Below are 13,162 nucleotides of genomic sequence, written 5' to 3'. Positions count from 1 at the left end.
CTAAGCACCTCACTCTTCATTGCTTATATTGCCCAGACACTCAACTCCCCCCCAGGCAAATTAGCACCGTGTTATGGCTACCCCTTCGCATATTGAGCCTACGCTTCAGATGCCGCAGTGCCCGACTTCCTGGTGTCCCTTTCTGACCCAAATTCACGGTTGTTCACTGCAGATGAGAAATGTAATCTTCTGCAGCTTTGAGAAAAGAGCCTGCCCAACATAATACAACTACATATACATCTTTTAGGTTTTCTTTATTTATATCTTTTTAGTTCAAGAATTACACACTAGCCAACATTATTATATATTTACATGCTGAAACTGGCTGCAATAATTTTAAATTCAAGAAAATATCTCTTATGTGCTACTCATTTACAATCATCATTTTACTACCTCATATATCCCAGAGGTTAGCAGTCCTTTTGAGAAACATGAAGAACTGATGCAATGATATCCACTAGTATTTTGCATTTTCTAGCCATTGGAAAATGTGCATTATGTGCATATAAGAAAGGCTACAAGGTCATTAGTAAGGCTGATGATTACTACATTATGAAGTAAATAGTACTAAGTAAAAAAAAGAGAAATCAGAACTGTGCAAAGACAGTACTAACAGAACCATTTAAACACCCATGCAAATAAAAATGTGAGAGAAGTCAAATCATAGCCAGCTTGTTAGAATTAATCATGTTTCAAATGTTCTTTTTGTCTTCAACTGAAAGTAACAGAACAGACCACGAACAATACAGTCTGGTGAGTATCTGTCAAATGACCAACAGTGAAAACATACAAAATGTTATCAAATTGGAATAGATGACCTGAATAGATGTCTGAAAAACATTAAAAAAATACAACCCTTAGTATGAAAGTAGAGGTGAGATTTTTTTATCATTTAAATTTCATTTTTTGTCAAAGCACTTACAAAGAAAATAATTTTATACTTATGAAATGTTAGTGTTGCATATTCTTGTAGAGATGATCTATTTCAATTTTATATTAATTGATATTTAAATTATTACTATTTTTACAAAGTAGAATAGGGCAGTATTTTTAATCAACATTCCATTTGCTTCTTAAAAATTTAGACAAAGTTCCTAGTGCATTTTATTAAGCTTTACCTTTGGTGTTAAGCAGTGACTTATTAGATTTCCCTTTTAAACAATTTCTGGAGTGAAGATTCTTTGGCTTTGGGGGACTATGCTATCTAACGACAGTCAAACATCCTTTTTTTTTTTCCCAAAGAAAAATATAAGCCTACTATTAGGTACCATAGGAAATACAGATTTCAGAAACAGACAGACGCAATATGCAGGCTTTCTGTAATGAAATCACGAACAGCTGAATTCTCACTTACCCTGGATTCCTTCATCTCTCCACTCACTGGAGCAACATAAAGGTGCCTTATTGTAAGTGAAAACCAGGCCCTATCAGTTTATGCTAATCTGAGTACTGAGTGCCCAGCTACCATCTTCTGTTGCCTGAACAGTTTAGCCATACAAAAGCCTCGATTGTGCTAGCAGGGGCATTGCCTCAATGGCTGTTTTACACTACAGTACTCTCTGTACTTTTTTTTTAAATATCTGGAATCCAAATCAGTTTATGCAAAAGGGTGTTTAAATTACTCTGCTAGAGCACTGCAATTGTTGTACTTAGTAAAAAAAAGTCACTAAACAATTACTGTATCTATCGACTGCTCATTTACAGCTTATTTAATTATTTACAGAATTTTAGGACGCATTAACCTAAACCATAAGTAGAATTAGCTTTTTGCCTTACCATAAAGTACAAATTAGAAGTTAAAAATGTTTAAGAAATCTGATAATATTTACACACGTTCAGCTTGTTATGGTTGCTCACATTGTATGTTCTATGTACACATAGCAAAACGTTATGATCACTACTGCTATAGTATTGTACCCTGGCCATCCCACCCTAGATTATTTTCTAGAAATAGTTAATATTTTTGCCTTGTTTTCTTGGTTCCCTAAGGAATTTGTTGGTTTTGAAAACTTACTAGTGGACAATGCTGTTATAAAAAGAGAGAAGAAATAGGCAAGCAACGTGAGGACTAGTCTAATTTCAGATGCTAGGAGGTACAGTACTATCATCATGTCAAACGGTGCAATGCTCCATACGAATTATAAGCATTGATCTGCTGATATAGAAATGCCCGGTTACCCTGTATAGTAAGTTGTTTTTTTAAATACATTAATCTTTTTTTTCTCAAAAATATATTAATACACTGGTTGATGGTAGAAACAAAACTAGTATTAGCTTATTCCTTTACCTTGCCAACATATGAATGTGTGTGCATATACATACTCAGTACGTCTATATGGACACTTATATCCATACAGACATGTAGGTATATGTCCATATGCACATATAATTGGACAATGTTTAACATCCGTTCACTTGTGTTTAGTATTGTGTTACAGCATGGAACTGGAACACAGTCTAATAATTACAGCGAAAATTAACTGAGCTTTAATTTTAATGCATATTTGTCTGAAATAAATAGGATTTGTTCCCCAGGTGTAAGACCACCACTCATTTTCTCTATGCATTGTGCTTTTGTACCTTACAGTTTTTATGTCCTTTGTATTAGAATGTCAAAACTCTCTGAAGAACTCTGCGACATGTGGTTATCTAAGACTGTTTTCCTCCCCTGGGAATGAGAAAAGAAATGGTCACAATGTCATTGCTTGAATCTTTCTTCCCAGTCATTAAACTGCGATAGGATAGAAACATAACATTCCTTATGCAAACACAGAAATATGTTGCATGAATTTTCAGTTCTGAAAATGTGTATCATACTTACTAGCAGTCATGTACAGTATATATTTACAGATTATCTCAAAGATTTCATTAAAACTGTGCCATGTTATAGTCATAATTTGCCCATGAATTTCACAAAGATGAAAAACACCTTAATTGCTGGCTATCATGTCTAATAGAACAATAAAATGTGCAACTCTAATTATATTACAAGGTTTATCTAAATTATGAACTTTGATACTTTGCTTTTTGAAACTAACAATAATTAACACAATTAAAAGGATCTAGAATATTTGTTTTCCGTCAATTCTGAACTAAAGGAAAATTTATTCTAGTTTACCTGGAGGGTAGCACACAGAGCAAGCCCCGCATCTCATGTACATAGGCATAATTTCTCAATTTCACTCCAGTACCTCAGAAGAGGAGAAAGTGCTCGCCTTGGGCTCGGGTCATACTCTTCCCTTGACAGTGCCTCACCAGTCTTTCTCACCCCCATCTTTTTGTATCACAGTGTTAAGCCTTAGTACAAAATGATAGAATCCTTCTCTTTCACTAATTTTATACATCACATTCATAACCAGAAGGACATAGTAAAATTGAAAGTGCTCCTTCCCCCCAGATAATGTATCTTTCCTAGTGGACACCTGAGCAGAAACCAGACATTTTCTTTCACTCTCTGAATGGCGACATCAGAGAGTATTATGGCTTGTACTGTAACTTCAGGGAAATTAACGTGCAGTTCTAGGATTCATTCTCCATGGTTTTCGTACTAGCTGATGCAGTAAACCAACGCAGAGAGTCAACATATTCTCTGTAAGGTTTTATATTTGATGTGTATCAGCCACAAACAGGCTGTGAGCTCCCTGTACTCACACTATGCTTCTGTGAAATAAAAAAGGAGTTGGCAGCAATTTGTGAAATGAAAGAAAAGCTTGTACAGAAGAATACTATAAGACTGCTTTTATTTATGATAATTAATACCATTTTTAAAGAACAGACTTTGAAGAGAAACACTGGCTTTTGATGTGGCTGCTTTTCTTAGAATTGGGAAAAAATTCCAACATGATTCATACCTATCAGCTGAAATTCCAAATGCATCTACAAAGCTTATTGCATTATGCATGAAATGCAGGCAGAAATGAAGTATGTGAACAAAAAACAACGTTTTGACTTGGAAGGTTAATCACATGGTGGAAGCCTGTCTCTACATACTGCAGAGTCTGAACCTGGAGGCAGTACGCGAACGTACATGCAACTCCCTTGAAAACTAGAGGTGGTGTGTATGCCTGGCAAATCCCATGTCAGGCTCAAAACTGTTGTCCCCCATTTGAAGCAGAAATAAAAATATGATATGCTCAAAACAAAGTCAGAAAATTGGCCTATTTAGTTCCTAGAACTGTTTTCCTTCTATTGCTGTCATTCACTGCAAATGGGGACAAAACCCCCCAAAACACAGAAACCTGTAAGAAAATTCCTCTTCTCAAGCAGGAACAAAAAATTCAAAGAAAATATTTTATCAAAAATATTCTTAAGAGCTCTCTTAAAGTATTGCCAAAGGAATACTTAAATGGGGAAAAAGTATCTGCCTGAAAAATTCCTTTGCTATTTGGAAGATACTGGAATTCTTGTTTCTTTCAAAAATTTGTATGCAGATGGGAGGTAGCATAGATACAACAGATGTGGCTTTTGCTTCATGAAATATGTTGGGTCAAACACCACTGGGGATCTGATTTAGTAAAAGCCATCCGGAATTTATTCTTTTTATACAGTTCTTAGATTTTTTTTTTTCATTAAAGAAAAAGGTCCCACACGGGACTAAATGGCAAACTCTACTTTTCCTATAAAATTCTATTTTTTTATATATTCTATTTTGCCTGTAAGAGAAAAGCTCTATGGGATTTAAAAAACCCTTCAATTTCAAAAAGTTTCCTAAAGCAAAACTGAAATTTACTGTTTTTTCAATGGAATTCACCCTAAAGCAGAAAACAAGAGTGCAATTAAAGTATTGAAGTGATGGCTACCAATTTTTTCCCTTTAAAACAGTGCACTAAGGAAAACAAAATAACAAGTGAAATGGTATTGCCTGATCCAGACTGAGAAAGTCCCATCAGTATTTTGTGTACTGAAGTACAGACGCTCGAATCTTTAGTGCTGAAGGAGGGACGATACCTTTAATCAAACTGGATGCAAAGTGTTTAAGCATAACAGCAAGGGGCGAGCGTAACACTGGAAAGATTGCAAACTTGGAAGAAATCACACAGCTCCACACGAGTATTTCAGACTAAGGTATCTACTATAACTGACAACATTCATTTGCACAGCGTGTGCATATGTGTATATACATATATACACACACACACACACATATGCTTTTACATATAAGTAGCCTTCCCTCTCCTTGGCCCTGTCTCTTATAATTGCTCTCTAGCAATCCCTACCCTAGAAAGGCAGGGCACCATTGGTTTCCTTCAGCCACCTAGATAGATATTTACTATTTGGCCAACCAATTTTGGCACTTTGGACAGATGATTTCCTTTCCCCAACACAGAACAGCAGCGTATCTACCCATTCAGAGTTGATGTGTTTTTACACCAATGCTACATTCTTCTGTTGATCACAACTACAGTCATTGTGACTGTGAGCATACCTTCTTTCCTTAAAAATCAGACAAAAATAGTGCTTCTTGCTTCAGCTTCTGTGCAAACACCCAACCCTTAATATTCTCAGTCAAAGGTTTAGTTCTTTCGCTAAGTAACAGGACATACCTGAATATGGTTGGGAAACCTCTGACCTTCGTCATCTTGTAAAGATGATAGGCACTACTTGTTTTCAAGTTTACACATTTGAAAGGTAAAGCGTATATGTTTCACAAGCATGATAACAACTTAGTACACTCTCTTAAGTGTAGCTGCATGTCTCGGATATGCAGTATCCCTGGGAGTGGTATGTACTGCTGCTGAAACTTGAACTTGTTTCTCAAATGCCGCTCTGTAATTTGTATCAGTAAATTCAAACGGCCATTAAAAAAAAAAAAGAGTGAGGAACAATGAGACAGAAGTGATTGTCAAAATCCAATTTGCCTTCACACTCAAAATGCGCTTATATTTTGATGAGGGGATATGTCCATACTACAACTTAACATATTTACGATTTAGCAGATACAACCAAAACATTATAAAAACAGACCATAGAGTGGGCCAGCAACTAAGGTGTTTTAAAATAACTTTTTGTCCTGAATAGAATTTTTCTAAGTCCCACTTTTGGCTGTACAACCGATTTGAAGAGAAATCCAGTTCTTGCTTCCTGTGTGGCTTTGTTTCTTAGTTCACATAGTAAAGCCAATAGACAATATTGAAGAAGGAAAAAACAACAGGGAAGAATATGCGCGACCATCGATCTATGGCATTTACATCAGTCAAGTCAGGAATGGTAATTTTCAGTTGAGATGCACGTCTCCGTAGCCTACTTTTCTTCTGTGCCACGTGTCGCTCCAGGGCGTTGCGACCAAAGCTGTGTCTGGGTAAGCCAGCTTTCCGGTACTGGATGCTTGAAGTGTCATAGGCCAGCATAGTGCTTCTAGGGTCCCCAAGCCCCATCACAGCCTCGGAGGCAGCCATCTCATTTTTAATTTCGAGTGTGCTCAACAAAATATTTTCATGTGGATCCATCTGTAAAAAATAAGAAAGCAGATTTAACAGGAGAGAAAGGAAACCCAGTCAGTTGCAAACCGAAGCCATGCTGACAAGGGCTAGATCTAACATAACTAATTCACAGGATGTCAGCCTGTCCAAAAGACTTTAAGCATAACGGTAACTACATTTATTGCCGTTTATTTGTGAACTCAAGGAGCGATAAAGCCAGTAGAGTGTAATGGAATAAATGGTATTTCCCTAGACCCCATGTTCAGTGAGCAGAAGCAATACCTGGAAATGGAATACATGCCTAGCTCCTGAAAGTGGGATTCTCCTGCTGGGTAGGACATCTGGGTGAACATTGAACTTTTTGGGGTTTTTGGAGGGAAATCAAATGGAAAAGGGTCTGCTTTGTTCTGGTTTTCTTCTTTCAAATGAAAGCTTCTGCTCGGACAAAAACTGCAGGTATTCACAATGTCCCCCTGCCTCTATAAAACGAGGCCCAGGGCACTGCACAAGAGAATGCAAATTTTAAGTCCCTATATTCCAAACAGGAATATATGCTGGTTACTTGGGGAAAGGCACAGATTTAGTCTAACTATACCTATATGGAAACTCCATCCCCCAGTGTTAATGAATTTCAGAAACACAGTGCATGCTGTGGAGACCTGAACGCTGGAATAGCAGAGATCTGCCATTTAGAGCAAGGAAAAACACATACAGAGTGTAATCACATCAAATGTACATTCAACAGTTGTTTCAATGGGTAGCTTTGGCTATGATGTATTTTTTTAAAGGCAGTTCAATTAAAAAAATATTAATGCAATGTTGTAAAAAAAACCCTTAGCAATTAAGAGGACTTCAAAGATGAGGAACTAAATTCTACTCTTAAGCAATCTGGAGTAGATCTGAAGTATGGTAGCAGAATTTCAAAATAATCCATTTATAGAAAACAAATATCAGGTTAATTAGGAAGTTCTAATTCTCTCAGCCTTCCCTGTAAGTATATATTTTGAATTTTGTGATTACAGATTATGTTTAAATAGAAATACTTTAAAAGCAGCAATAGCTAATGAGCAGCTAATTATGTACGCTGACTTACTGTTGGTAGTGCAGATCTACTCCAGGCCAAATAAGAGACGTTAACTGTCCCAGAGCTCCTTTAAGAATAACTCATCCACATTATTCATTTATAATGTACATAATACATACTACAATTATTGAAAGTACACAAACTGTGATGTTTGTGGATTTCTAAACAATAATATGGCATTATTCTTTTCTGTAGTATTTAGAAGCCAGCAGTCAGCAGCAGGTACCTCGCTGCACCACCCAATATAGCACTGTATTTGCCATTATTAAAAAAAAAAAACCCACAACTATATAATATTTCCCATGGCCTGGTGAGAGAACTGGGTTGAAAACAGTTGCTTTTTAGTAGCATCCACTGCACAGTATTATGAACTGGGAAGTTGGATAGTCAGAAAAGTACTTCAGACCTACTGAAACACTGCCATTTGAGTGATTACATCTGTTCAAGTGATGCATAAAAAGTGGCATCACTGAGATGCCAGATTTCCCTCTCTCTTTTTTTTTCCCCTATCTATGTGAGTTTGCACCCCTCTAGTTTCATTATATTTTAGTTTTAGATTAAATGTAATGACTCAATGTGAAGCAGCCAAAACGATCTATTTTTGCTTGCTTTCCATCAAAGCCATATGAAATCTTTGAAATTTCTAGTTTGGTAGGGAAATCATTCATTTTTGAGAAGCGCTGGAGAAGTGGGAAAGTTGAGCTGGAACTCAAGCAAAATTCCTTTTGAGAATTCAGTAGCATGATGTTGAGCATGCTGAGGAAACACTGTTCTAGCTAGGAAGGCAATCAAATCAGTTCTCATCTGCATTAGACAAAAACTAAGGCAAAAAGAGTATTCTGCTGTTGTGATACAAACATACGTAAAACCTTTCAAACAGATCTATGAAACTTCTCAAGTGAGCTTTTAAACATTTTCTTATAATGAGTGTAGTTATTTAGAAAATTCTTGTGTGGTTTTTGGGGTAAGACAAAACTGGCTGTAATTTTTGTTATACGATCTCAGACAAATAATAAGACTTCCAGTATCCTGAAAATAAAAGCAATTATAGGCACTTGGCATTCACTGATCCCAAGAACATCTGAAAACAAATACAGGAAGTATCTTACAAGAGGGGTGCAAAGCCATTTGAAAACTACATTTTCCATAGTTTCACTCAGCCTTAAGAAAATAATAAAAATTTGAGATCCAATGACATCAGGGGAAGTTTGACATAACATCCACTAATGTAATGGTGTTACCCCTTAGCCCAGAGCCTGGGTTATTTTCACCTCAACGCTGCCCATTCTAAGATACTATCTTTGGAAAGACCTTAGTGCCAGCAAATTTGTTCACATCTTTAATCTTCTTAGGATGAATCTACTTAAAGCATTTTATCCTTTTGATCTGCAATGATATTAGAAATCTGAGTGCTCTTTACACACTCGTACACTTCCTATGCAACACAAATGCAAGAAAAGTTATTTTAGTCTACTAGAGTTAGATATAGACATGTTTTAGCGACATGATATCACACCTTCAGTTAACTATTTGCTTTGATTCTTTTGTCACTTGTGTTCTCATTTCAGTAAATTTCTTAACATATCAAACTGCTGCAGATATCTGGTAATTTTGGCAGTAGTTAGTAAAGTTAGCGATGCTGGGCAGAAAAAACGTTTAGCAATATTCTAAACTATCTTCTAGGGCAAAGTGTCGTCTTCTGCACATCTCTCACTGATATTAGAGTTGGAGCACAGCATTTTTCAATATTCCAAGATTTTTTCAAAAGACATAATGTAAAATACAGTAAAAATTAGTGATGGGCGAACCTTCAAGTGTTAGAATAGCCAGGTAAGCACCACGAAGTTCAGGTGCTTCCTGAACACTAATTTGACTCTCCTGTACCTGGAACAGTGGATTTTTCATAGTATTTTGAATTCCCAATCTGAAGAGCCCCAAAGTTCCAATCCAGAAGTACAAATGAATGTGAAAATAAAAGAAACAAAGAAACAAGTAACAACAAAAAAACCCTAGAAACAAATTAACCTAGATTTTCAATCTTTGACAAAAGGTTTCCTCTCAGATTAGTGAGAGCTGGGAGTGTTATTTCCACCAAGCAGGTTCGCCCAACTCTAAATTAAACATGCTTTTGTAACTAAATGAAGCCTGAGATCGAATGATAATGAATTACATTTCTCGTACAGAGCACTGCCCATTCAAAAGGATCCCAAAGCGCTTTACAAACTTTAGAAAGAACCACGTCACTTCCAGAGAAGCGCAATCACCTCTGAGGCGAAATGTGGTGACTGACAGTGCAGAACAATACACTATATTTTAGTCAAGGAAATGGAGAATGCTGTAGCCAATTGAAACTATGCGGTGGGTGAGTGGTGGTGGGGAACATTAGGTAAGCAGAACAGTTACATAAATTGGTATTTGGCCAGATGCTTGGCATTGAGATGACCATGTTGTAAAAAAGTGCCATGGGATCTTTAATGACCATAAGTAGTCAGGACCTGAATTTTAAGTCTCTGAGGATAAAAAAATTAGAAAACATTGAAAGATACCTTTGTTGAATACATTTCTGGACAATGATATGTGCCAATTATTCTTCTGTCCTGTAAGTTAATAAAATCAAGACCAGTTTCCTTAGAGATAAGGCAGCTATTATCTTTCATGTAAAATTAAAGCACTCTAGGGTAATAATAGGACAACTAATGAGAAGGTATAGGGACCTCTAAGCCAACAATTTGCATAAGTACATTCTGGCTTCAGAGGTGCTATTACTGCCTTGCCCTGCTCCTCAAGGTAACATAACTTTGTGATGTAAATGCATTTTTTTCCAATTGGTCACCTGACCAAGGAAGATATGATGATATGAAAACAATTGTTAAAATTATTCGGGGGGGGGGGGGGAAAGTAAGAGTAAAAGTGGTTTCAAAAGGAGGTGGAAGAAGGTTAAAAAGATCTCTTGGTGCTGAAGAATTGTTCAACCATAGAACTAGGCTCTTTATGGTGAACAGGAAAGTTCAAAATTAATGGAGAAATTCCCAGGGACAAGGGAGGAAGGGAGGATGTGAAGATGAAGAAAAAGCAGCAACAAGTACCACGGAAATAAAAGGTGAAAGCAGAAGTGGAGGATAAATGACCAGAGCCCAGCAACCATGCAAGAGGATGGGTTTTTCATAAATCAATCTTAAAGGTGGATGACAAAATATATGATGCAAATGATATTCACTTGTAGGTCCAGGTCAACTGGAGGAAAAGCTGACTCTGGAGCCTTGAAAGAGGCCATGACCTTTCTGATGGCCTCAGACAAAGGGAATACAGAGGGTAGTGTAGAAATGTTACCATTATATATTCTTCCTGCTATCTAGAAACTCCAAAATGATGGCTTTCTTGAGGAATTCCTCTTACACTAATATATTAGCCACTGTAAAATACCAGGAAATTACAACTCCTACACACATACATACACACGTATGTATATTAGGAATCCTCCAAGGCTGACCAGATATTTGAAACTAGTAACATCTAGTAAACCAGCAGCTTGGTGATTATGCTCTACTGTTACGCCAAACTCAGCTTTGTAAGTGGGATGTAAACTTATATTGATGAATTGAAAAGATATTATATTGACACATTTACTCCTCAGATACTGTTCATTTTCACTTATAATCTTCAATCACAAGCAGGTACTGATGGCTCATTTTAGGGGAAAATGGCTCAGAATCTATGGATAAAATAGACAGTAGGGCTGGAAGTCCTGATGGGAAAACCTTGTGAAACAAAACAGTTATAAATTAAAAAGAAATATCCTTTTGTTAAGTAGGGCTGCCACGAGTCAAAAGCAAAATAAGGTGAGCTAAACCAAGAAGGGAGAACAGAAGTACCCAGTCTATTACGAAGATTAACACCTGAGATTAGGTCTCAGCATTTATAAGTCCTGTGAACTGACATTCTTAAGAACTGAAGACACAAATAAAGATCCCTTTCACAATGAAGACCAACATGACATGCCTATATGTAGAATTTAATTTGCTAGAAATAAAGACCTTGTGTTATCTATAGTATAGTTTCCCACCTCTTAGAGCTGAGCTTTGCTTGGAAAACCAGTGACATCCTTACTCCTGACTAGTCACAGTAGCTCTGGCAAGATTAGGTGATAGTACGAAGTGCACTTTACATATAATAGGGATCGTCCACCTCATCAGCAAGTTCCTACCTACGGATTAGGATTGCACTGACTATACAAGGTAATGTGTGGAAAGTAGCTAGTCCTGTATAAGCTGCTGCTAGGTTCACTCTGGAAGAAAAAAGCATTAATGATTTTCAGATGGCACCTGCTTAAAGCTATACAGACATTTTTGACATGATAAACAAGCCTGCTGAGATAAAGCTATATGAGCTCAGAAAGCACAATTGCCTAATATTTCAAAACATCCATATGTGAAACAACGTCCTTAAGAATAACAAATACTGCATTTACGTTGTCTGTACAAAATTGAATTTATTGCCAGCATTGCAGTAACTCTTTATGAAACCACGTTAGCATGCATTGCCTCGGATTGCATTATACACCTAAGATTTGCATCAGGCTGTAAAGCATGCATTTAGAGGACAGTAGAATTAGGTTGACATAATTTCAGGTTACTTTGTTTGGTTTCAGGTCAAAAAATCCAGAGAAACTCTGCAAATTCAACCAGGATTTTCTTTAGGTTCTTGAGCCTTTTACAGCCTAAAAATCTAAGCAAAAAAAAAAAAAAAAATCAACAAAAAAAAAAGAGACCTGTAAGAATTAAAAAAAAGAAAGTGAGAGAAAATGCAAGATCTGGACACACAGCTTTAACACTGCTCCAACTACTTGTAGTTCAATTTCTAGACATCCAGTTTTACCCCCAATAATTGTGATTTCTTGATCCTTATCATTAGTAACACATCAATAACTTAGTTGTAAATATTGCAGGATTCTGAAGAAATGGTTGAAAACATATAATTTCTTTTGGCATCCATTACTTACACGCAAGATTCAATACTTAAGACACTGGAAAATAAGTGCCCATTTGAAATGAAACAGGCGAAGTCTGCTGCACAGAATCCAATGTTCTAAACCAAAAGCCAACAAGTGAAATAGGCAAAATCAGGACTGAATTATGGCAGAGAATAGGAAAAAATGGTAAATGGCCTACTGGTGTCCTGTCCTCAGCTTGAACCTTACAGAAACCTCTTCTAAAATATTGCAAAAACATCCCTGGGATTTTTGCAGTAAAGGGGGATAAATCACCTTAACTAACCAAGAAAAAGAAATAAAGGGTACACTGTGTTTCTATGGAAAAACGTCCTCCATTTCACTTCTGGCCAGGATAATTCAGTCCAACGCAATCTCTAGTAAAGTGGAAGGAATAAATTATCTAAGTAAGGCTTTGATGTTGTACAAGTTATTTCCATTCTGGTGCAGCAAATATAGTTCACCATAAACAGTAAACAGAGAGTTGATTCAGAAAATGAGCTTGTAACTTTATTTAAGTAGATTCATTAATTTAATAGGACTTAAATAAATATTAAGGTTAGTCATGTTTTCAAGTGATTTCCTGTAAATGAGACTTTTGCCCTCAATCCAAAACCATGAGTGATGCACATACACAGAAGGAGGAAAAATTATATCTTTGTTTTTTAACCT

At 36.5% G+C, this 13,162-nt stretch overlaps 1 protein-coding gene across 3 annotated transcripts in view; it reads right to left on the bottom strand.

Annotated features, from left to right (window-relative positions):
- Window positions 1-243: 243 nt before the first annotated feature.
- Window positions 244-13,162, bottom strand: part of GABRB2 (gamma-aminobutyric acid type A receptor subunit beta2) — a 174,904-nt gene continuing 161,985 nt past the window's right edge. For 2 of the 3 annotated variants that reach the window (XM_064458969.1, XM_064458968.1), the window contains 2 exons: window positions 10,050-10,100; window positions 244-6,446 (listed from right to left, as the gene is read on the bottom strand). In XM_064458969.1, the coding sequence (XP_064315039.1) occupies window positions 6,099-6,446; window positions 10,050-10,100 (399 nt within the window). In that variant the 3' untranslated portion in view covers window positions 244-6,098. The remainder of the gene's footprint in view (window positions 6,447-10,049; window positions 10,101-13,162) is intronic. The other variant, XM_064458970.1, reaches the window with a different exon arrangement.

The sequence above is a fragment of the Phalacrocorax carbo genome, chromosome 8 (assembly GCF_963921805.1).
Source record: "Phalacrocorax carbo chromosome 8, bPhaCar2.1, whole genome shotgun sequence".
Classification (NCBI taxonomy): Eukaryota; Metazoa; Chordata; class Aves; order Suliformes; family Phalacrocoracidae; genus Phalacrocorax; species Phalacrocorax carbo.
This window is presented reverse-complemented; position numbering and strand designations above follow the sequence as displayed.